Source organism: Haliotis cracherodii, unplaced genomic scaffold (assembly GCF_022045235.1).
Source record: "Haliotis cracherodii isolate W230 unplaced genomic scaffold, xgHalCrac1.p SCAF_2, whole genome shotgun sequence".
Lineage (NCBI taxonomy): Eukaryota > Metazoa > Mollusca > Gastropoda > Lepetellida > Haliotidae > Haliotis > Haliotis cracherodii.
Genome location: NW_027266275.1, coordinates 80,024,268 through 80,050,528, shown reverse-complemented (window position 1 = coordinate 80,050,528; position 26,261 = coordinate 80,024,268). Strand labels below are relative to the sequence as shown.

The 26,261-nt window shown below is 39.8% G+C and overlaps 2 protein-coding genes across 5 annotated transcripts in view; both read right to left on the bottom strand.

Annotated features, from left to right (window-relative positions):
* The window catches only part of LOC139468561 (receptor-type tyrosine-protein phosphatase epsilon-like), a 30,894-nt gene extending 19,681 nt beyond the window's left edge, over window positions 1-11,213 (bottom strand). For all 3 annotated transcript variants that reach the window (XM_071250615.1, XM_071250616.1, XM_071250617.1), the window contains exons 1-6: window positions 11,114-11,213; window positions 5,519-5,599; window positions 4,092-4,184; window positions 3,178-3,426; window positions 996-1,175; window positions 458-595 (exon numbers count right to left, since the gene is read on the bottom strand). In XM_071250615.1, coding sequence (XP_071106716.1) covers window positions 458-595; window positions 996-1,175; window positions 3,178-3,426; window positions 4,092-4,184; window positions 5,519-5,599; window positions 11,114-11,213 — 841 coding nt within the window. The remainder of the gene's footprint in view (window positions 1-457; window positions 596-995; window positions 1,176-3,177; window positions 3,427-4,091; window positions 4,185-5,518; window positions 5,600-11,113) is intronic.
* Window positions 11,214-15,780: 4,567 nt separating this feature from the next.
* LOC139468565 (uncharacterized) lies at window positions 15,781-21,555 on the bottom strand. 2 transcript variants are annotated; one of them, XM_071250625.1, is made up of 7 exons: window positions 21,486-21,555; window positions 20,646-20,727; window positions 19,859-19,966; window positions 18,351-18,560; window positions 17,740-17,919; window positions 16,515-16,652; window positions 15,781-15,914 (listed from the first exon to the last, which is right to left on the bottom strand). In XM_071250625.1, exons 2-6 carry the CDS (start codon window positions 20,701-20,703, stop codon window positions 16,516-16,518), a joined length of 693 nt encoding a protein of 230 aa, XP_071106726.1. In that variant the 5' UTR covers window positions 20,704-20,727; window positions 21,486-21,555; the 3' UTR covers window positions 15,781-15,914; window position 16,515. The 2 variants fall into 2 exon arrangements, with proteins under 2 accessions (XP_071106726.1, XP_071106727.1); XM_071250626.1 differs by having other exon boundaries at window positions 15,781-15,911.
* Window positions 21,556-26,261: the final 4,706 nt, after the last annotated feature.

Sequence of the window (26,261 nt, the reverse complement as noted above, 5' to 3'; positions counted from 1 at the left end):
GAGCATATACTTGTATTTCATTAAACGCTCACATTTTCAGCTTGCCATTACCCTCATCTCTTTCTCAGCTCTAGCATCATCCCATTCTCATTCCTGAACTTAAGAGACTTTTGTAATTCCTGTATGATCCACCGGCAAAACAATGCCATGTGACGTCAGCCTAGAAACGGGGTTGCTTGGGTCAGCGAGTGTGCATAAGCTCCTCTCAGTGATCTGTCATCTCCTCACGCAATGTCATTGAAAAAGCCCAGTGATGTTGGGAGTTTTGTGAATTTGTTCCCGCAGTACTTTGGTTTTACACAATGCATAATACAGATGTATGGTTATTAAACGGGTGGGTAATACATTACTTTATTAAACCTTACTTAATAACCTTCAAATAATTTAAAGGGACCTAGAACGTAGATATGGATTTTGTGTGGAGTCAATAATCTCACCAGAAACTCAGTATTCTCACCTTGCTGACAGTCTAAGCCTGTGAAGCCAGGTTGGCATCCTCTCTTGCAGGCTCCATTACCTTTGTCACAGATGTCTGATGCGGGAAAACAGTTGCATCGTTTGTCACAATCTTCTCCGTACCAGAGGTCATTGCAAACTTAAATGGAATATTCATTGCATAAAGTATGTAGCATAGGATATTCTACAGTTATTTCCCCATGATAATTGTTGTGACATACACGATGCTCAATATGTTCACAATTATAAAGAGCTATTTACATCGTTGGAGATGTTATAAATGTGCATAATGTACTGTTACGGGAGAAAGTATTTGACATCAATTTAATTTTTTTAAATAAATACCTACTATTTATTATCACTTTGTAATTCATATAGTGTAATTCAAATTCTTTTAATAAGTAAATAAGAGCACGCATTATTATTATGAGTGAAATCGAACGGAATTTCAAACGAAATTTACAAAAAAATAATCAATAAACTAGACATATATTAATAGTTAAGTAGAGTGTGTGTCCGATAAACTATTAGCAACTTACCAAACACCTGTACTTCACAGAGAGACAAGAACTGTCCGGGAATCGCGATGGTCACTTCTTCTCCTACCAGCGTCTGATCACAGACCACGTGTGCCACAGTATCTGGTGCTGCGTCTTTAGTCCATTCGTAACATTGCTGTCCATCCACGGAAATGTCCATTCCCTGGCGTCTCGTTTCAACTGTGTGCCAAGACATGCACAGTTACATATACAGGGGGGTCGGGAACCAGGACTGTACACTTCCATGTACATACACTGCCTCTTATCGCAGTAAACCTGGCATACCTTATATGAAGCATTCATAGAAAATGAAATTTGTTTCCACAATTATACTTACTGCAACATTAATTACTTCATAAAAGTGAGACAAGAATTACCATTCTATGACGTTTGAACTGTTACCAAAATATTTGAATGTTGATAATCTAAATATATTAAACGGTCATCCAGGTGAGTGTTGTGTCTTGTTAAGATATGAACAATGATGCTTGCACACATCTGTGTTGGTCATGTATATATATGTGAAGCAGGAACACCTGCAATGCACTGTCGTCGTATATTCTTGTGTTTTCCATCAATGATGTGTTCACCACCTGTCAAGAACTACTTATGTCTTGCAGAGCTGTCTATCTTTAGATATTTTGGGAAAATGTTAACGTTTTTACAATTTTGCAAGGCCTCAAGATTGAATATACATGGTTGTTATACAGTAGACACGGTTGTTATACAGTATACATGGTTGTTATACAATGTACATGGTTGTTATACAGTATACATGGTTGTTATACAGTATACATGGTTGTTATACAGTATATATGGTTGTTATATAGTATATATGGTTGTTATACAGTAGACATGGTTGTTATACAGTAGACACGGTTGTTATACAGTATACATGGTTGTTATACAATATACATGGTTGTTATACAGTAGACATGGTTGTTATACAGTAGACACGGTTGTTATACAGTATACATGGTTGTTATACAATATACATGGTTGTTATACAATATACATGGTTGTTATACAGTAGACATGGTTGTTATACAGTAGACACGGTTGTTATACAGTATACATGGTTGTTATACAATAGACATGGTTGTTATACAGTAGACATGGTTGTTATACAGTAGACATGGTTGTTATACAGTATACACGGTTGTTATACAATATACATGGTTGTTATACAGTAGACATGGTTGTTATACAGTAGACATGGTTGTTATACAGTAGACACGGTTGTTATACAGTATACATGGTTGTTATACAATATACATGGTTGTTATACAATATACATGGTTGTTATACAGTAGACATGGCTGTTATACAGTAGACACGGTTGTTATACAGTAGACATGGTTGTTATACAATATACATGGTTGTTATACAATATACATGGTTGTTATACAGTAGACATGGTTGTTATACAGTAGACATGGTTGTTATACAGTAGACACGGTTGTTATACAGTATACATGGTTGTTATACAATATACATGGTTGTTATACAATATACATGGTTGTTATACAGTAGACATGGTTGTTATACAGTAGACACGGTTGTTATACAGTATACATGGTTGTTATACAATATACATGGTTGTTATACAGTAGACATGGTTGTTATACAGTAGACATGGTTGTTATACAGTAGACACGGTTGTTATACAGTATACATGGTTGTTATACAATATACATGGTTGTTATACAATATACATGGTTGTTATACAGTAGACATGGTTGTTATACAGTAGACATGGTTGTTATACAGTATACGTGGTTGTTATACAGTAGACATGGTTGTTATACAGTAGACATGGTTGTTATACAGTAGACACGGTTGTTATACAGTATACATGGTTGTTATACAATATACATGGTTGTTATACAGTAGACATGGTTGTTATACAGTAGACATGGTTGTTATACAGTATACGTGGTTGTTATACAGTATACATGGTTGTTATATAGTATACATGGTTGTTATACAGTATATATGGTTGTTATACAATAGACATGGTTGTTATACAATATACATGGTTGTTATACAATATACATGGTTGTTATACAGTAGACATGGTTGTTATACTGTATAATAATCTTAGGAGATACCTGAATGGAATATGAAAGTTGGCGTTGTTGCATTCCTGTTAATGAGAGTATAATAATGACAGGCAACTTACATCCTTGGCGATTATAGATAGTCATGTGTTTGATTTGATTGACGCCATTCCTCGCCAGCTTCACCCTCCACCATGCGTGACGGTCGGGTCCTGTGTGTGTGCATGTAAGAGGCTTCTTGGTGAAGTCAGTGTGGGAGAAGCCATCGACAGCCAAATCAGCAGTGAAGTGGACACGTTTCCAGTCAGTATAATCGTCACTTACATCGAAGGTACTTATCTGTGAAGCGCTCCCATTCAAGGCGACATTCTCTTGAAGGCAGATGAAAGAAATATATTATGCAATATTTGTTTCCACTGGGGATATATGAAGTAGAATATCATATCTAAATCTAACCTTGGAGAGTCTTTTGTGAATAACCTTTTTATTTAAAACGAATGTTTTTTTCAGTATATTCCAACAATGTCCCTAGTAGACACTTGTGTGAGGTCACAGCAAAGCAACGCTACGTGGCGTAACATTTCAATTGTGACTTCATAAAGTGTCTTCTATCCAAGACACTGGTGGTAGTTCTTTGATATTTTGAGAAGAGAGCTAAATTAGTTTTACGTCGCATTATCAATATTTCAGCTGCAGTTGAAAGAGAAAGATGCTCGACTTGGTGTTTTGAATATGTGACCAAACGCAACTGCAGTACATCGGTAGTGAGTTCATACAGATATCGAACATAATGTAATATGATATGGTTTGTCGAATTTTATCAAATGTATTTGACAACATGTTGTTTACAAACATTTTTATATTTATACATTTATACCTTTTCATATTTATATATTTATACTTTGAAACCTCGCGCTAAAGAACCAAATTAAAATAAGAGGTATATCTATTCTACAGTGCAACTACATCAAATTTCAAAACACCGAAGGTTTATCCCTTAATTCAACTAAAGATATAAATACACTTAGGCACCTACGTTTCTGACAGTACGGCCCATACCATCCAGTGTCACAGGCTCCCGTACAGTTGCTGACAGGGTCACATCCGGTCGTACAGTGACATGCTCCTTCTGCAATGAGAGTCACGCTGTATGTCACAACTTTTGCCATATGATCGTGCTCGCTCTTTGTTGCTCAAAAGTTATTTGATCAGGGTTACAACATTCAAAGTCTTAGTAAAGTTTTCCAAAAGTTTTACTGTAGAATGATGTCTTGCCCCTACGAGGCAATATTTTACAGACGCCTCTCTCATTCTATATTCCCTGTCAAAGATCTTTTCTTGTCTTTGTTTCATACTTCAGGAAAAAAGAACCGCATTGCGTTCCCGTTATTTCAGGTGAACAGTTAACTTGCCTTTGCATGTGTTTGTGATGGGTGCGAACGCTGGGCAGAACAGGGTCACCCTATCGCGCGAACACCAGGTATCATCACTTTTTGATGGAGATATTTAAACACATGCTCATGATATTGCCGGAATGGTACATTGGATTTCTTGTGATTATGGGATTGTACAATGGATTTCTTGTGATTAATTAAGGGGTTTTGTCGCTGTGATTTATGTTCATATGTACTTAATGTGCATAAAACCCCACCGTTAATACTACGTCCTGGTTTCGGTGTAATTCTACACTTTACATGTTGAGCAAATGTAACAACAAATACGAATTTAGAATTCTCATCGTGCAGCGGCGTTCCCCTGATACATCACGATTGTACACGCAACGAGGTCACGAAACCTGGCAGTGACCTAATATACTATATTGAGGCCGAGTCGTTCAAGGCGCAGCAATTAGCTGTGCAGAGTTGCGTCCCTTAATCCAGGACTTCTTTACATTTCTGCACACAAAAATATTGATGCAAAGTTATTCACAGTGTGTGGATGTTTCGAAACAATGTGTTTGTTGCAAAATGCTACAACCTTATCGGCAGGATGAAAGACTAAATTCAGATTTAGTTTTCCTTTCAACAAAAGTTTATAGTGGGCGGATCAGTCAAGCAAGTTTGGCCTTCTTTCCGTAAACTACACCGAAACGTGGCAGTTCCGGTCTCTCAGGGAACACAAATGTAATATCCTCACAGCAGGTATCCTTCAACAATAGTAGGGTTAGTTTTGGAACAATGTAAATATTATATATTTCCCGTTTCCTGATGAAGTTCAGGATTAATGAGCCAGGGGCTAAAGAAGAATCGACTCAATGATGTGAGGGAGTGGTATTTTTCAGACTTGAAAATAATTAGACTGGGATAGATAAACCAATGGCTGTTAGTATGAGCAACGATCCACGGTGGTCCACACAATCAGCCAGGACCACCACACACTTTCACCACCACATAGGACCTCTTCTAGCTGGACCCGTGGTATCCAGGTTACTTGGCGGGATCACATACAAGCAGTACTACTCACCGGCCTTGTATACAAGTCCACTGTACAGAAGAACTAGAAGGCTCACTCGCGATGTCATCGTGACCTCGTCTGGTGCAATCGCTGCAGATACAGGAAGGAAGTAATTCATCTACATTTCTTAATTGAAGTGTACTTTCTGGTCTTCAGTCACACGCTGACAATTCAACAAAAGCGATAGATATGAGTATATATGATATGATTCATTGTTGTTTATTGCATATCGTTTCAGAGTGAAAGGCCTCGGTAGTATGTATACTCTGCAAAATAAAAGAAACGCAAAGGTCATTTTAGGTGTAAATTTGATATATCATATAAATAATCAACAGATGGTAATTGATTGTTCAAAGATTGCACACATCATTCTCATTGACCAGGTTCCACATGGCACACACGAGATAGTAGATTTTCAAGGTGAAGGTCATCTATGTTCCCATGGAAGCAATCAGATCTTGAATTGTGGCCTGGGGTATGTTCACCCACTATTCCTGCAGTGATTCTGCCAACTGTCGGAGGCTCCGTGGTTGTTGCTGATGTACTCGCAGTCGCTGATCCAGTTCCATCCCAAAAATGTTTGATTGGGTTTAAATCTGGAGACATTGGAGGGCCATGGCAGGACCTGAATGTTGTGATTCCTCAACACGGCAGTTGTCAGTCTTGCAGTGTGAGGTCGGGCGTTGTCTTGTTGGAAAATGACGTTCGCTTGTTGCATAATGTGAAGGACGTGTAGCCGAATAATCTCATACGTGTAACGTTGTGCCGTTAAATTCCCTTGAAGTCTGTTCTACCAGGCTGAGTGTAGGAGATGGCTGTCCACATCATCACACTACCATCGCCAAATCTGTCCACTTCCTGAATGAAGTTTCGGGCATAACGGTCTCCGCGACGCCTGTATACACGACGTCTCCCATCCTTACAGCGAAGCATAAAACGTGACTCATCACAAAACCAAACGTCTCCATCGCATTTGTGGCCATGCTCTGTGACTTTGACACCATTGACGCCGCAGCCGACGATGCAGGTCCGTCAAAATTACCCCTCCAACAGGTCGTCTACCGCGAACACCTTCAGCACGTAAACGGTTTCTCACTGTCTGAGCTGATATCCTACGCAATCCTGGTACCGCCGTAGTTGTAGAGGTGGCCGTGGTGGTCTTTCACGTGAGTGACGAAGCCGTATGTATCTGTCCTGTGCTCTAGTAGGGACACGTGTCGACCGGATCTGGGAAGGTCCCGTGTTGACCCGTGTGTCTGATAACGGTTTCTTAGTCTTGTGATGGTGCTTGGCGCTACGTGGAAAAACCTGACTACAGCCAAAGATGATACACCTGTATGCTGTCGGCCGATGGCGTTGTTGCGTTGGGCTTCCGTCAGTCGTGGCATGTTTTAGCTGTTCACTTGCTGTAAGATTGTGATGGCAAGCAAATCACCCGACAAGTGATGGTACACCCGCATGTCATGTTAATATGTTTCGCTCCAGGCTCTCACGTGGTTGCGTTTCTACGATTTTTCCATCTGTTCACCAAATTTCTGCAATACCTCATTTTACCACACAAATCAATCCCGAATCGATGCAGAAATAATGAATTCATATTTGGTATTACCTTTGTATGAACATCGGCAATACTGTCAGATATTTACGGTTTTACTACGTATTGTGTCTTCTTTTTGGCAGAGTATATTTTCTAATTGGTCTTAAAATTAGTTCCGGGTACAATGTGTGAAGCCCATTTCTGGTGTCCCCCGCCGTGATATTGCTGGAATATTGCTAAAAGCGGCGTAAAACCATACTCACTCACTCACTCACTCACTCACTAAAATTAGTTCCGAAACCTTTAGGTTTCCACTCGAGTCAAATATCGATGTTATATTTTTTTAGATAAGAGAATTCCGTCACAAAATATGCTAAATGCTAACATATTTTCGTAGATATTCGTCAAATGAAGGAAGAATGATTATGCGTATTTCACTTGTAGTGTACATCATGAGCGGATGTCAATGACTACATGACGGTGATGAGCTGTGTGTGTCACGTCCGCTGATGTAGTATCCGTGCATATCAGGACTCGAGAAGTAACACAAGAGATTGATATTAAAATATATATGTTTGTATTTTGTAGTATTGAAAACGTTATATAAACTTTTAACTTTGGGCACGGGTGACCAGTCGTTTAAGGCGCCGTAACTAGCTGTGCAGAGATGCAGGCGAGAAACCTATGTATGTAGGTTTGAATACCGGTTCGGCCCGGTTATCTTACTAGGTTTAGAAGGAAGATATGGTTACCATACACCCGATGATATATTTTATTATATACTTTAGTGTGAATGACTTTCTGAAATTAAGAAAAGTGATAGTTTCATTGCAGTGAATATAATTTTTTGTTATGAACTGCAAATTTCTCATTTAACTCTTCAATCGTGACTGTTCATTTCGCAAAACGCCATTTTGGTTATTTGACCGGTGGGTATTCTTTCGCTTCCAACAACGGTCTCGTAGATTTCAAGACTACTTTTTGTCTAAGTTGATTTTGAATGATGTCGAATATAAAAATCTCAATAAATGCATCACCGCTGAAGAGCTATGGACAGCTATAAGAAAACTGAAACATGGAATGTCGGGTGGGCCCGACCTCATCTTAAATGATGTGATGCGTGCTTCAACCAGTTTTTATACAGATCACAACCTGAAATTATTTAATCTTATTTTGGACAGTGGAAAATACCCAACCCAGTGGCACTCCTCCTACATTGTATCAATTTATAAGAAAGGCGACAAAGGTGAACCAAATAACTATAGAGGAATTGCCTCTCAAAACTGTTATTATCCATAATCAACTCACGGATTATATCATTCATCGAACTAGACGAAGGATTTGACAAAGCACAAGCAGGATTTAGATCAGATCACAGAACCACTGACAATATCTTCATGCTAAAAACCCTCGTACAAAAGTCTAAACGGCTAAAGAAGAAACTATATGCAGGTTTTGACTTTAGCAAAGCATTGATTCCATCAGGAGAGACGGTTTACGTTAGAAGCTAATGCAACAGGGTATTAAAGGCAAGATTTATAATCTACTCAGTAATATGTACTCAAATATACATTATGTAATAAACACTTCAAAAGGGATATCACAACCAGTTCCCTCGTACATTGGTGTAAAGCAAGGTTGTACCTGCAGTCCTACTTTGTTAAATATCTATATGAATGACTTACAGGATTACCTTGCAACAACAAGACCCATGGCATCACCCATTTACTGTTTGCAGATGATCTGGTCTTGTTATCAACCACGGCGAAGGGATTACAAAACAATCTAAATAGTCTATGTCAGTTTACAGAGGACTGGAAAATGAATATCAATACGTCAAAAACTAAGATAGTCATCTTTGGGAGTCAATCTACTGATATGAATAGATGCGTTCTCCTCAAGACTAAATCAGTTGAAATATGTGACTGTTATAATCATCTCGGAATTTTATTCCACAAAAATGGTTCATTCAAGCATGCAATAACGACGAACTTGAAAACCAAAGTCATGAGAGCGTGGCACAAGATCAAAACTAACATCACAACTGATTTCTCCATCAACTGTTACATCCCTATTACGTCTGTATGAAGCACTGGTAGAGCCAATAGCAACATATGGTTCAGAGGTGTGGGGCTCAAAACTCATTAAACACCAAGACGTTCTACAAAACTGGTCTAAACAGCAAGTAAATTCATTAAGCATCAAGATTGCAAAGAGTATCTTAGAAGTTCCTCGCAGAACAAGTAACATTGGCTGTCTGGCAGAACTTGGACTCTATCCCCTTAACATTTCAATACTCATATTAATGTATAACTATTACCTTCGGCTATTAGATGTGAAATATGGCAGATTACTCACTGCCGCCTTCAATGAAGATAAAACATTGAACTCATGGACCTCTTCAATATATACTCTACTCAACTACCCTTTCCCTGATCTGGCTCACAATAACATCTCTTCTAGAAAATTTAAGGAAACTGTACATGAAAAGTTCAAGTCCATATACCTCGGTGAAACTGACCAAGCCCCATCCACTGAACCACATACGCTCAGACACCTCGGGAAAATAGGAGACAAATTCGGAATTAAACCATATCTGAAAGTAACCACCGCAATAGAACAACGCAAAGCAGTTACAAGGCTAAGACTCAGTGCTCACGACCTTCAAATTGAGAGAGGAAGATACTTTAACACTCCAACAGAAGAAAGATTATGTACCTTCTGTGATACTGATGAGATAGAAGATGAGGAACACTTCCTGTTGCAATGCCCTCTCTACAAAGACCTGAGACAGGAACTATATTCATCACCCACCTTGGCTATGCACACAATATCTCTAAAAATACTTTTAAATCCACCAGAGCCTTTTGCAAAAATTATCTCCAATTTCATTCACAAAATGTTTAGGCAAAGAAAATCTGCATCTCCTCTCTAGCACTATAATCATAGCAATATTTGTATTCTATTGTGTATGTCAATGTTTAATTAGTCATGTTCATGTTTTGTACCCTGCCCCCTGTGGGTGTTTATGTACAGTAAATTGTATGATAACGCATTTTATTGACATTAAATACTTTTTGTTACTATTGTTCATATTCTTCAGATTTTTTAAACATTAAACAACATTTTAAGTCGCAACTACAAAGGATTGGTGAACCGTCACTGCGTGTTAGGTAGGGAGAATTTACGTTTCAAGGTTTTACATTTGTAATAAAGTAGTTTCATTTTCCGGTTGACTACCACACAAATAGTATATAACAAAATTGAAAATCCTCTTTAACTTACACCTTTATAATTCTTATAGTGTCTACCAAACGAATGATGATGGTTTGTTTTTTTACTTTTGACTGGACATGGCACATGAACATACGAGACTATATTTGTGCGTAATTTGAGCTTGAGAAATCCATTGAAAGTGTTATTTTCATGATTAAGATATTATTAAAACAAGATGGATACGTTAAAAGTCAGTATATTTTACTCAACGTCTTGCAAATATTATCTACATACAAAGCAAATTCATATGATTTCCATGATGTCTGGAAGGAACAGGATTAATATCAAATTCCATCAGTAGACACCTTGAGGATTAAAAAACATAAGCTAAAAATATATATCTTTCGGGTGCATGGGGACTCTATCTTCTTTCTCGACTATCAGGCGTGCCAGAAACAGACGATTGTGGGTTCCAATCCCGGTTTGCCCTGATAATGTTTGTCAGCATCACATCCGTGATCGTTGTTTTACTAAAATGTCGTAAACGTCTAAGACGTGCATCACTTCGGGCTTTCCTCTCACAACACAACAACATACATTAACACGTAGACTAATATCTGCTTTTTCATGTAACAAACTAATGTGATGATCGCGAGACCGTCCCTAGGTACAGAGGTGTAGAATCACACGAAGGGTTAATATATATTTTGGTGTTCGTCCGACGCGCCTATAAATCTATTAATCTGTCACCCTGCCTCGCAATGACATCGCAGCTGATTGTGGAATGATTAAGTGGGCTCAGATAAGACTTGAATAAATATTCTTAATGATAATGTCAGTAATCCACTTACCCTCTGTCCGCGCTGACTGGGGGACTCTGGTGATGTATGTACGCAGCTCTATGGTGTCATCAAGGAAGTGTAATATGCTGGACTTGGTCAAAGTATTCATTAGTCATTGAGGGGAAACTGGCTCTTTCACTGACAATGCGATCACTGAACCACTTGAAACAGTGAGTATGTACAGGCAACTCTCGTTAAGAACACACGACCCGTGAAGATAGAATAGGTCTTCAGTAATCCATGCTTGCCGTAAAAAGTGACTATGCCCGTAAGAGACGATTAACGAGATCGGGCGGTCAGGATCGCTGACTTGATTGATATCGATGCATGTCATTGGATCCCAATTTCTTAGATCGATTCTCATGATGTCAATCACTCGATTATTTACAGACCGCCGTCATATAGCTGGAATATTGCTGTGTGCGGCGTTAAACAACAAACAAACAAATAACTAAACAAACCGGTTTACTGATGTAGAAACCTTGATGCCGCAGTAGCCTTCATGGCGGATAATTAGAATAGTGTTTAGGTGAGGTGAGGTGATATTTAACGTCGCGTCCAAGATTATTGTACTTATGTAGCGACATGCATGCACTTATGTGTGTGTGTGTGTGTGTGTGTGTGTGGCTGCTTTTTCTTGCCCACTGAGATACTATGCGGCAGTTTAACATGAATACCCCACTCAGACACAGTATACTGACTCCGAGCCGACCAGTCCTTGTTTTAGCCCCTTAATGCCGAGCGCGAGGGAGGGTAACAACAAGTACCATCTTTTAACGTCTGTTTGTATGATGCGGCCGGGGATCGAACCCCGGACCTTCCGCTCTCCGGGCGGACGCACTACCACTAGACCACGGAGGCGGTCGTTTAGGTGAGGATAACGGAAGACTACAGTTCACCAAGACACTCTATAACTCAGTTAGACAGGAATGCGTCTACAAGTCACCAGTTTCTGAAAACACGCTCACACGCACACGCACACGCACACGCACACGCACACGCACACGTCACACACACACACATACATTACTAGTTGCTGTTTTTGTTTTCTAATTAACAGAAGCAATTATTGTGCATTTATTCTTTCCTTTATACTTCCCACAATGGACGAGGGGGACACAATTAGTCCTCTAATTCCCTATGCAGAGTTGCGTCCCTTAGGCGTTCCAAAAACCTGTGATCATTGGTTGGAATCCCCTTTTGTCCTGAATGTCTGTACCATGTCCGTGCTCGTGCATTTAACCAGATTAATAAACGTCTAATGCCTGCATCACATTGGGCTCACTCACTCACTACCTCACTCACCTACCCTCCCACCCATACACTCACTCACACACTCACTCACTCACTCACTCACCCACCATCCCACTCACTCAACCACTCACTCACTCACTCACTCAACCACCCACCCACTCAACCACCCACCCACTCACTCACTCACTCACTCACTCACTCACTCACTCACTCACTCACTCAGTAATGTGGACATCCAAAACTAATAACGATAAAAACTAATGATATGACTATATCCAGTAATTGTATTATCACATTATTACGAAATGTGTTTTGAGAAAAATCTATACTTTCACACATTTCTGTGAGTGCGTGATATTTTGCAGGCTTGAAAATAATTAGACTGGGGTAGATAAACCAATGGCTGTTAGTATGAGCAACGATCCACGGTCCACACAATCAGCCAGGACCACCACACACTTTCACCACCACATAGGACCTCTTCTAGCTGGACCCGTGGTATCCAGGCCACTTGGCGGGATCATATACAAGCAGTACTACTCACCGGCCCCGTCCACAGTACAGAAGAACTAGAAGGCTCACTCGCGATGTCATCGTGACCCCGTCTGGTGCAATCACTGCGGTAACCGGAAGAAAGTAATTGTGATAAATTCATCAGTCTCTCTGTGGCGAGTGCAACGTAAGCATTCTGGTCCACATTAACTCACTGACAATTTATAACAAGAGCGACAGACATAAGTGTGGTATGATGAACTTCTGCAAGAGTGGTGATAAGTTCGTGTGGTATAAACGGACGAATGCCAGAATGTTAGTATTTAAACAGGCGAATGACAGCATCTTACCACTTAAACAGGCGAATGACAGCATGTTCCTGCTTAAAAAAACGAATGACAGCATCCTACCACCTAAACAGGCGAATGACAGCATCTTACCACTTAAACGGGCGAATGAAAGCATGTTCCTGCTTAAACAGGCGAATGACAGCATCTTACCACTTAAACGGGCGAATGGCAGCATCTTACCACTTAAACGGGCGAATGACAGCATGTGCCTGCTTAAACAGGCGAATGACAGCATCTTACCACTTAAACGGGCGAATGAAAGCATCTTACCACTTAAACGGGCGAATGAAAGCATGTTCCTGCTTAAACAGGCGAATGACAGCATCTTACCACTTAAACGGACGAACGACAGCATCTTACCACTTAAACGGGCGAATGACAGCATCTTACCACTTAAACAGGCGAATGACAGCATCTTACCACTTAAACAGGCGAATGACAGCATCTTACCACTTAAACGGACGAACGACGTTGTTTGTTGACATTGTGTGGCACATGACAGCGGACACTTGTGTTCAATAAACTTCACGCAATATCGTCTTTGGCTGTTTCAACAGTTCACACAATTGAACGTATTACATTTTAAAGTGATGATCCTTAGCAAACTTTGAGTAGTATACTTAAACGGACGGATGACGGTACCTTACTAGCTTACCGTTTTGTCGTATCCTTTCAACACAGATTATCAATCAGATTAGACAATCGGAGAAGAATAACCCAAACAATACTGCCGACATCTGGGACTTACACCAACACATCATCTATTCTTCTTTATTATTCTTATTGGATGTAGTCGGCTCATGCGTCTCTTATATCCTCACACTATTTATCATCCAAAGGAAATTTCCCACAGGAAATATTTCTTAGGAGAGATCAGGGATATCTACATTGCAGATACAGTTATCTACATTGTAGATATCGCTTTTATATATCACTGATTATTTTCTTTTCGTATTTCGTTTTAAGAAAGATATTGGATAATAAATGAAATCTCACCCTTTTGATATCAAAAGACACTCGGATGAGATCCTCTCTATATACTTAGGATTAGTTCTATGTTTGAAATGTGTATGTGGTACAGTAGTATTTCGCGTAGGTTGAAGTAGCGTGCTCTCTGTGTCCTAACTGTCTGATAAACATAAGCAAACACTTTGTAACCTCACTCCATCTCACTGTAGCTTAACTGATACCATGACGCTGAACACTTCGGGCAGATTTTTTAATTTTTTTGTATATATATTTATTTTATTATTATTTTTATTCTTTATTTTATTGTATATTTATTTACTTTGCTATGTGTGTTGTGGGGAATATCCTGGGTACGAGGTTGGAGAAAAATAGAATAAAAAATGACATTTCACATGTTTTGTTCTTCAAAACGTTATCTGAATATGTTGTCATGTTAACAATGTTTATTAACATATATAACATTTTTGCAGTTTAATGTACACATTTGTTTTGTGGTAAGTTTGGTTTCAGCTGAACAAATGATAGTGATTTTTCAAATTTTACATTGTCAATTAGGCCTGTAAACCAGTTTAGACATAATCTCGTCGTAATTGGCTTTCGCCAGTCTTCTTGGAGGGCCCAGATCAGTTTTTCTCGGTTGGCTGGAGGATGTGGTCGCTGTCGAACACGACGATCCATGACATCCCAGAGGTGTTCTATGGGGGACATGTCCGGGGAGCGTGCTGGCCACGGAAACACGCCTACGTTTTTGGCTGCAACGAGGGTTGAAACTGACCATATATATTGCGCATATTTCCACACCACTCAGAAGCATGATCAAAGCGCTATTATTACCCCGGTCGCCAGCGTGCAGTCAATAATCATTTTCATGATAGGACAATTAGACGAAAAATGTCATCCATGTAATCCTGAACTGTCAAATATCTTGCCTACAAATCCTGCCTACAATTCCAGCAATGTGGATAAGGGTGGCTCCCATCTGTATCATACCCAGGGACCGCACACGTTGTTCGTGTGTCAGTCGTGGTACGTCTGTGATGTGTATTTATAAGCGTGGGTATCTGACATGCCGTCAGTATCATTTATATACCCTCATTATACGTGTAGTATAGAATTGGGTAGTTCCAAGCTGAACGTTTTTTATACTTTTTCGCATTTTCTGAACAAAAAGAAACGTGCTGTCGACGATATCACTTTCTTCCTAGAGCATTGTTGTGTTTGGACGATGTGTCTTGCACTGATTTAGTTTAAACTTGTGTTCTAATTTTATTTTTTTTCAATTTCATTTTTAAAGTGGAAACAATTCCTTTGCGTTCGTTAAGATGGCATATAGCTCGCGCAGCGGCTATATAGTCTGGCAGGTGGGCTGACTCACATCTGCAATATACCGCCTGCACACTACAGTCCTTTAAGATCATGTATATGTACCTCAAAATCTATCTCTACCTCCATATCACGAAATAAAGTGTATGTGGACCTACAGATGGACCCTAGTGTTTCCAGACAAGAGGTATCCCAATGACCCGATATAACAGTTATTGACATTGCAGACAACGGCATCATAGACATGCCGAGGATTGAATTGAAACTATCAAAGACAGATTCAAACGGTTTAATGTAATACAATTCTCTCATTTACACAAAAATACATGAAGCATAGTAGTTATTGTGTTGTGGTAGCTGTTCCTGGCTTTGTTCTGGGCTCCTGGGCGCCTATGGTGGCAGCGTTCGCCTGTTCACAGCTTCTGAAAAGATGAAAACTCGTCAGTTGATCCTCACATTACATACTCACATATTTGAACAAAGGCAAATTATAACAGACATCTTATCATCTACATATTTTCATTTGTCTAGTATAAATATTTATAAATAATAATGAGTATTACGTTTGTTAAGTTAACATTTAATGTTTATTCAACCTGGAGACACACTCCTCTCCGTCTTGGCACTTTGAGGGTCATCTCATCCACAGCAACTGCTGGTTTGTTTTTTCTAACACGATGATGGTAGCAAATATACTCTTCTGTAAATTGTAAAAGGTTTCTCTGACCAAAACACATTCATGTTGCAAAAAAAGGCTACAACTACTAATACTCCTCATATAATGCTGCTACTGCTACGGCTACTGCTACGGCTACGGCTTCGGCTTCTGCTACGGCTACGGCTACGGCTACGGCTTCTGCTACTGCTACGGCTACGGCTTCGGCTTCGGCTACGGCTACGGCTTCTGCTACGGCTACGGCTTCTGCTACGGCTACTGCTACGGCTACGGCTTCGGCTTCTGCTACGGCTACGGCTTCGGCTACGGCTACGGCTACGGCTTATGCTACGGCTACCCAACTTACCTCACTGACAGTTTGTCCCTTGAAACCCTGGAGCACACCCGCTCTGACACTCGCCAGTTCCTTTATCACAGATTTCGGCTCTATCACCACAATGACACTGCTGGTTACAGTTCATCCCAAACCAATAGTCACTGCAAACTAATCAAACTTAAATTTTACCAATCAATTAAAACATCATGAGATTGAGCTTGTGGGAAACATTTTTGTCGTCGTTTTTCAAAAACGACGAACGTGTTAAGTGCACAGGTGCAGATGTATCATCATTAAAACCCAGTCGACAACAGTGCCCCTAATCCTCCCTGGTACAATGGGTCTCACTAGCTTCACCCAAACCCCTCAGTGTAACAGCATTTAACATCCAACACTGCCTCCAACAGCAGATAGTCTTGTGTGAGATCAAACAATATCAACGATCACGTATTCGTCTGTAGGCACACGTGTTAACTTAATGTTCAAATCGAACACAATAGATTCTTTTTTATATTATTATTATTTAGCTTTCAAATATTGGCATTCATTTTATGCAATCAATGCCACTCTTTGCTTAGTGAAGATGAGTTTGGGTGCAAGGTCAAAACGTATATAGCCGTGAGTGAAGTCATGGCATAGTAGCTTTACAACATGACGTGACCTTTTGACTGTCACGCCGACACGAGATATCTCCCAACAAGTTAAACTCCTGATCAATTAATCACTTAGAAAATGAAAATCATCTCGTAAACCTTGTGTTTGGAATGACAGGTAAATATTTAGGTGGTGAATTGTCACAGATCTCACACCGTTACATAAACTATCTTTATAATTAAAAGATGGTATCACATGTTATGAAACTAATGAATTGTTTTTGTTCTGAGTGATATAAAATGTTAACAGACAACAAACATCTTCTCACCCTCTTGCCTTTTAATATGAAACTTATAAAAGTAGAAATATATAAAATCGATAAAAGTAGAAATCCTCCTCGCAATTCTTCGGAGTTTTGATACAATAACTTTAATCGGCATGTGTTGATATATTTGATATCAAAGCCACTTGGGTGTGGGTCTCTAGTTATCACATAACTATCTTTGCTTGTGTCTGAAAAAAAATAATTTTCTTGTAAAATTCATATGTTTCAATTTTTTCTAATGAACCGTTAGTGGCAGGTATTTCGGATACAAAGGCTCACATAGGCTGTGATACAAAGCTACTACAGACCTACTGAAGTGTCCTGCACTGAACCTACCGTAGACTTCTACTTCACACAGAGGGAGATGAGAACCAGGGACCCGGATAGTCACAACATCTCCAGTCAGGGTTTCATTACACGTGATGGATTCTACAACTTCAGGGATGTCCCATGCTGGAAACTGGTAGCACTGTCTCCCATCCACAAGAATTTCCATTTGACTCCGTCTTTCAGGTCCTATGCAATTGAACTGACAATTACGTTTACAGCTAGCTACATACACACACACACACACACACACACACACACACACACACACACACACACACACACACACACACACACACACACACACACACACACACACACACACACAAAAACAAACATATACATACACACACGTACACAAACAAAAGCGTAAACGACAATGATGAAAAGATATCAAACGATCGCATTCTATAAACATATAAGGCCAAAGTATGAACACTATATAAAATGACAACGCCGGAGAATAAGAGAATAACTTAAACAGATCAAATTGCCCGTAAAAGGCAAAACAGCGGAAAACATATTCTGACTTGATTACGGATGTGACAGTGACGACAGCAGGTAATCCAGAGAGTCTTACATCCACCAACAACTACAATCAGATGAGAAATATGTCTTACTGTAATCCCGGCTGTATATTGTCATGTATTTAATTTGGTTGACTCCGTTACTGGAGAGTCGCACATTCCACCACGCGTTGTTAGAGTCCCCGGTCAATGCGCATTGATACCCATTGGCTGTATTCGTGTTCCCGTCAACAACACTATCAGAGCTCAGCACCACTGAATAGTAATCATTCTGGGCGGTTCTGCCTCCGAGGGCGACATTTTCTGAAGCGAAACATCACATTGCATCGGTTATATGATCAGATACAAGGACATGTCTCACTGCACTGTCAACATTACATTGGTTGTTTGATCAAACACAGGGCCATGCCTCACTCCACTGCCTATATTACTTTGATTGTTTGATCAAACACAGGGCCATGCCTCACTCCACTGCCTATATTACTTTGATTGTTTGATCAAACACAGGGACATGCCTCACTGCACTGCCTATATTACATTGATTGTTTGATCAAACACAGGGGCATGCCTCACTCCACTGCCTATATTACTTTGATTTTTTGATCAAACACAGGGACATGCCTCACTGCACTGCCTATATTACATTGATTGTTTGATCAAACACAGGGACATGCCTCACTGCACTGCCTATATTACATTGATTGTTTGATCAAACACAGGGACATGCCTCACTGCACTGCCTATATTACATTGATTGTTTGATCAAACACAGGGACATGCCTCACTGCACTGCCTATATTACATTGGTTGTTTCATCAAACACAGGGGCATGCCTCACTCCACTGTCTATATTACATTGGTTGTTTGATCAAACACAGGGACATGCCTCACTGCACTGTCCACATTACATTGGTTGTTTGATCAAACACAGGGCCATGACTCACTGCACTGTCCACATTACATTGATTGTTTGATCAAACACAGGGACATGCCTCACTGCACTGCCTATATTACATTGATTGTTTGATCAAACACAGGGCCATGACTCACTGCACTGTACAACTTTATCTAACATGTGTTTACTTCAGCTGTCCCTTAGGTCTAAGTATTTGGATCTCACGATCTAATCCGACGTCAATTAATGAAGACCACCGGCTGATGTGTTTGTACCAGAGTTTCCAAGTCATAATTGACGTAATACTGAAAATCCAATGCGTGTTCAATTGTCATTCAAAAGGTGAATGTAATACCTGTAGACTGGGTAAAACTTCCGCCCGTAACCCCTGGTTCGAATGGGATTTGAACCCACGAACATAGGTTTCTGGAACGCCAAAGGTACGCAACCCTGCACAGGGAATTACGCTGCCTTAGACAATTGAGCCAACCGTCGCCAGCCATATGCAAAACCTTTCTGTGGTTCTCAGTATTAACAGGGATCTCGTCATATATTGATATATCCTGCTTTACGGTGTCCATTCCAATCATACTTGTGACATGGAGTCAAACTTCATGGGTTTCATTTCAAAGAATTGGATTTGTTTTTCTCTCACCAAGAATACATGTGCATAAAAACGATGCAGACATACAACATTATATCTTACTTCTTTGGCAGTAGGTACCAGACCACCCGTCATGACATTTATTTGGATATCCGTAACAGCGACCTGCTGGGTTGCGTCGACACCCGCGTCTGCAGCGGCATACCCCATCTGATGGAACCACACACCACAACTGTCATACGAGACGTGAACATGGCGCCGAAACGCACTTGCACTTGCCTTGTATCACGTGTTGAGTATGCTGTATCGGCACAAAGTAGGTCATACCGGTTGATTTGAAACATATAAATGCATTCCTCACATTATGCTGGCGAAATGTCTAATCAAAACAAAATGTCTTTAGAATGCATTAATATCTCTTATAGATAAACCGTAAATCGTATGCAAAACCGTTCACACTCCTCCTACCCGCACACATACTTTTTACAAACAATATAACACATACATCAAGGTTCGTCATACAATTAAATCAAGTATTCTGCATTTGAGGCGAATGCAACAACAACTCATCTGTCATCTGCTAAATTTACAAATGTACATGCACTGTGCATGTGAAACAGCCAAACGGCAGTCCCTAACAGAAATAAATGATATTGATCGTTCTTATTGTATTACAAAAAACATATGGCACATATCTTACTCAAAACAAGCTAATTGACACTCGGAATTGTTCACTGTGTATGCAGTACCAACCAGCTATGACAGGTTAACAAAAGTCACTTGAAAGAAAAGTTAAGGCGTTGTTTAACTTGTAGTATGAGAAGTACACGTATACATTTTCACGATTAAGGACTAAAATGTTTGGATTCAAATGTAGGAAGTGTAATACCAATTTCAGAAATGAATCCACAGCAGAGAAGAGCCACAAGGATACACACGATCCTCATCTTGACAGCACAGCAGGTTACCCCCTGAAAAAACAGTTCGTGTACTAGGTGGTCTACTCTCGACTTTTGTTTGTTTGTTTGTGGTTTAACGCCATCAACAATATTCCAGTTATATGACGCCGGTCTGGGCCAGACGATTAAGTGATTTACATCATGAGCATCAATCTAAGCAAATGGATTCGATGGCATGCATCAACCACTTCAGCGCGCCTGACAACCAGATCCCATCAGTCACCCCTCACGGCAAGCACCTCTTCTGATCTGGCCAAGTTTCCACGTGATAATTACGCCTGAATATTTCTATGAAGGTAGAGTAGCCTGGAGTCTGCATGTACATAGTATTCTTAAACATAATTAATGACAAACATGAATTACTTGCATGTGAACTGCCCACATGTTTTCAAGATACTATATGTTCATTCATACCATATGTTTTCAACTAAAGGATGTGTTAAGTTAAAACAAGCATTGACATATTCCTTGATACAAACAGTTCGGGTATATCTAAATATAGATTTTAATAAAACATGATGGAAAACAATCTATCGCCAATGGACATCACATGACAATGTCACAACGCCAAAGCGACTAGTAAACTTAAGTAAATATAAAACGTCAATGCCAGAGAAGAACATGTCTTGATTATCCGCCGAATCAGATTCTACTGGGCATAAAAGGCAATGCTGCCGTGGATATAATATGAATGGATGACTTAAAACCAGTGATGGCCCCAGGTGTTCGCGTAGAGCAGCATATGTGTATGAAACAAGGCTGTAACCTACCTCACGACGTCGAATACTTGTTAATATGTCTGTTACAGACCGCTGAATAAGTTACTGTATGGTGGTAGCCACATCCGATAATAATGTAGCCAGCCTATTTACAACTGATTTAATACTTGATACAGGATGTCAAATGTCAGTCAAATGCTTTCGGGGGCACAGATGGCAGGAAATGATGAGGTATGCGAAGCAAAGATGATTACTATATATAATAATTACTACAATAGCTAAACTTTCGACTGTTGTAATTCAAGAAGATAATATCTACAAAGAATGAAAATCGGTTTTGATTTGAAAAATAAATAGACTCATTATTTTATATTACTAACTGGATCCCTTCATCACATTTACATGACTGTATACCATTATGACTTCATACTGTTATCAAATGACTAAAATGTAAAATTCAAGTTCCTTATATAAATTTTAAATAAGGTCTCATCAATTGTTTTAAAAGGTAACCTTTTGATTAAATTAACTGCTCATGCGTGTATTATCTATTTACGTTGTAATAATGGAGTAAACATTTTTACCCTGACGATTTCATCTGCCACATGCTGTGCTAATATTCAGCTATGTTCCGTGGACCAGTACTGTACAGTACTCTCTCTCAAATTTGCGCTTGGAATCATCTCTTTTCTGGTTCCCTCAAAATAAGTCGAACTTATTTTCAACATAGTATCTTACATCTTATTGGCGTTAACCAATTGGAAAACAAATCGTCATGAATTTGAAGAAGTTTATTTGCTTGAAGGCCAAAACCAAGTACTTATAGTACGTGCGAACATTACACCATACATCAATACACAAATACAAAGATGCATAAATACACAAACACGTAAATACACAAATACATAAATACATAAAAATACATAATATATACATAAATACAAAGATACATCAATACACAAACAAGTAAATACACAAATATATACGCACATAAATACATAAAATTATATATTCAAATACAAAAATATATATATGAATACATACATACATACATACATACACACACACACACACACACACACACACATACATACATACATACATACATACATACATACATACATACATACATACACACACACACACACACACACACATACATACATACACACATACATACATACATACATACATACATACATACATACATACATACATACATACATACATACATACATACACAAATGTAATGATTTATATTAATTAGATATAATTGAGTATTAGGAAGTGATTAATATTGCTTATAGTAGTTGAACTTTGATGAACTTTGAGTCAGAGAGCCTTCCTTGAAATGCGCATAAAAACATGCCAGCATCTTCCATCTTCTGCTGAATCCAGGCTATACCAAATCCTAAGCGAAATAATATATTCTAAATTAAAGTGACCCATATGTGTCTTCAATCATAGTGAAGAGATTTAAGTATAATGTAAGCCTGATACGGTAGTATTGTTACGGTGAATTATTTTAGTCCAGTATTTTATTGCTCGTCATGTAAATCTATTGAAGAAGGATACCGCCACACTCTCCAAGGACCATGTTATTAGGTGTATTCTCATTAGGTCTGAGAAATCATTTGCAAAATAAAGTCTGTATACTTTCTATTAACTTGTAATATGAAGTTCCCCAAATTTCAGCACCATCACCCAATATTGGAAGTACCATACTGTCAAATGCCATAAAGTTGCTTCAAATGGCAAATATCCTAATTTCTTTTCATAATTGTTGATGCTGATGACTGATTTCTTGGTTTGAGCAGTAAGACAAATAAAGGTTTCACTTCATGATAATTTTAGGTGAGAAATAAATCCTTAAATATGGTGGTGGCTAATAACTCCTAAATGTCTGTCTTTATGTGTTCACTTCTCCTCTTCTAAAGACAACAATTTTGGTTCTGTTAAATTCACTTACATTTCTCTAGAATCACAAACTGTTTCTAACACATTTACTTTCTTTGCAATCGTAAAGCAGTATCAACCATGGAAGATACATAATCTGCACACCGTAAAGCGAAAATATCAGCTGTTATTAAGATGCCGCCCCGCTATTTTTCTCCATTCTTCATTCAGAAAGATGATGGCTGATTTGGGACACATACTTCAAGGGTTCCCAAGTCACAATTAAGGTAATCACATACACCGGTTAGGGTTCTTGAACATGCTGATAAATTAGAGTACTACGATTCAAGTAATTTAATATAGTTGCCCTGAAGACTTACTCTTCTCAAGGGGCGGTCGGGTAGCCTAGTGGTTAAAGCGTTCGCTCGTCACGCCGAAGACCCGGGTTCGATTCCCAACATGGGTACAATGTGTGACGCCCATTTCTGGTGTTCCCCGCCGTGATATTGCTGGAATATTGATAAAAGCGACGCAAAACCATACTCACTCACTACTCTTCTCAAACTCTTCAATAGAACTTCCTGATTAGCTCTATCAAATGCCTGACAAAACCCAGCAATGTTGCTGTAAAATCTACCCTTAGTTTTGGAAAGATATTTTGTGCAACTGCAAGTGATGAAACGTGTGATCAAAAGTTGAGTATCCAGGTCTAACAACAGTTTGAGATTCGTGTATAATATTATTATCGTCACATCAGGACGGTTATTCTCTATTCAGAATATATGTCAGAACTTTGCATTGCGAGTTAGGAAGAGATATTACCCTGTAATTGTAGGTGACATCAGGATTTCCTGATTTGTGAATATGACATATTATACCTCTTCCCCATTCCCTCGGAAAGGTCCCAGTCACAAGTATCCTGTTGAAGAGTTCCGTGAGTGAGGGTGTAATAACATGCCTTGTTGATTTAGAAATTCATTCCCAATTCCACTTAGCTCAGGTGACTTTTTCAGCTTCAATAGACTATCAAACATTTCGTTTTTAGTGAAGGTCATATATATTTCATCATTGCCTTCTATATTTATGTCATTGATGAATGATATATAAACAAGTGGATAAAGGAAACGTTACCAAATTAATAATGGTCGTCAGTTTTCAACACATTTGCCAAACAGCACGAAAATAGTTAGGAACACATAGCTGGAATGCAACTTACCTATTCCCTGTGCACGTGTGCACGTGCTTCACGTGATTAGCGTGTAAAGTGAATTTAATCACTAAAAAATGTAAAATCTGCACAGAGTTACCCGTATGAAATTCTGGTATAAAACATGAGCAGGACTGTACTCTCTCATCACATGAAACCGTTTAAAACAATGAACATGCCTCGACTAACCGCAGAGCAGGGGGAGAGAGCCACCGATATGTTGCAAATGGTAGCGACGCAGGAGCACGTTGCCAGGGTCACGGGCAAAATGGCAGTACTGCAGACGGGCCGAGGAGTGGAAGACCCAAGGTCACGACCCCACAGGAAGACCGGTATTTACGGGTGCTTCACCTAAAGTCCAGATTCCTAACTGTGGCGTCATCATCCGCAAACGGCCTTGGACATCCAGTCAGCAGAAGGACCGTTGCTAGACGACTCCGCCTGTATGGTCTCCGTGCCTGTCGACCTTTCAAGGGCATGACGTAAACGTTTCTACACCGACATCACAGACTGAGATGGGCCAGGGCTGTACAGCAATGGCAGCAGAGAGATTGGCGAAGAGTGCCCTTAACGACGAGAGTAGGTGCAACCTTTTCAAGTCTGATGGGCGGGTTCGAATCCACGACGACGTGATGAACGTACGGCTCGTGGTTGCGTCCAAGAAGTGGAGCATTATGGAGGTGGTAGTGTCACAGTCTGGGCTGGAATCTGCGGGGATCAGAAGACAGATCTGGTCATCATCGACGGAAATCTCACTGCACGTCGTTACATTGATGAGGTTTTGCGGACTGTGGTACTGCCTTTCCCGCAACGACAACCACTGACGCTGTTTCAGCAGGACAACGCCGCCCCTCGCACAGCTTGAGTCACTAGCGACTTTCTGAACGCCAACAACGTGACCGTATTACAGTGGCCAGCCAGATCAACGGACCTGTCGCCCATAAAGCAACTCTAGGACCAACATGGACCCAGGATTCGGAAGCGTCAACAGCTATTGATTATCACTGCAGATGTCCTGGAGAGTTGATTATCAGTGCAGATGTCCCTGAGAGTTGATTATCACTGCAGATGCCATGGAGAGTTGATTATCACTGCAGATGCCCAGGAGAGTTGATTATCACTGCAGATGTCCTGGAGAGTTGATTATCACTGCAGATACCATGGAGAGTTGATTATCACTGCAGATGCCCTGGAGAGTTGATTATCACTGCAGATGCCCTGGAGAGTTGATTATCACTGCAGATGCCCTGGAGAGTTGATTATCACTGCAGATGCCATGGAGAGTTGATTATCACTGCAGATGCCCTGGAGAGTTGATTATCACTGCAGATGCCCTGGAGAGTTGATTATCACTGCAGATGCCCTGGAGAGTTGATTATCACTGCAGATGCTCTGGAGAGTTGATTATCAGTGCAGATGCCCTGGAGAGTTGATTATCACTGCAGATGCCCTGGAGAGTTGATTATCACTGCAGATGCCCAGGAGAGTTGATTATAACTGCAGATGCCCAGGAGAGTTGATTATCACTGCAGATGCCATGGAGAGTTGATTATCACTGCAGATGCCATGGAGAGTTGATTATCACTGCAGATGCCCAGGAGAGTTGATTATCACTGCAGATGCCCAGGAGAGTTGATTATCACTGCAGATGCCATGGAGAGTTGATTATCAGTGCAGATGCCCTGGAGAGTTGATTATAACTGCAGATGCCCAGGAGAGCTGAT

Bases quoted from the DNA above. Each gene is read 5' to 3' on its own strand.
- LOC139468565 (XM_071250625.1), bottom strand. From the start codon at position 20,703: ATGAGGATCGTGTGTATCCTTGTGGCTCTTCTCTGCTGTGGATTCATT. The intron at 19,967-20,645 runs GTATTACACTTC...TGGTTCCATCAG, and splicing joins TGGATTCATTTCTGAAATTG to ATGGGGTATGCCGCTGCAGA. The intron at 16,653-17,739 runs GTAGGTTCAGTG...AAGTTTGATTAG, and splicing joins GTGTGAAGTAGAAGTCTACG to TTTGCAGTGACTATTGGTTT.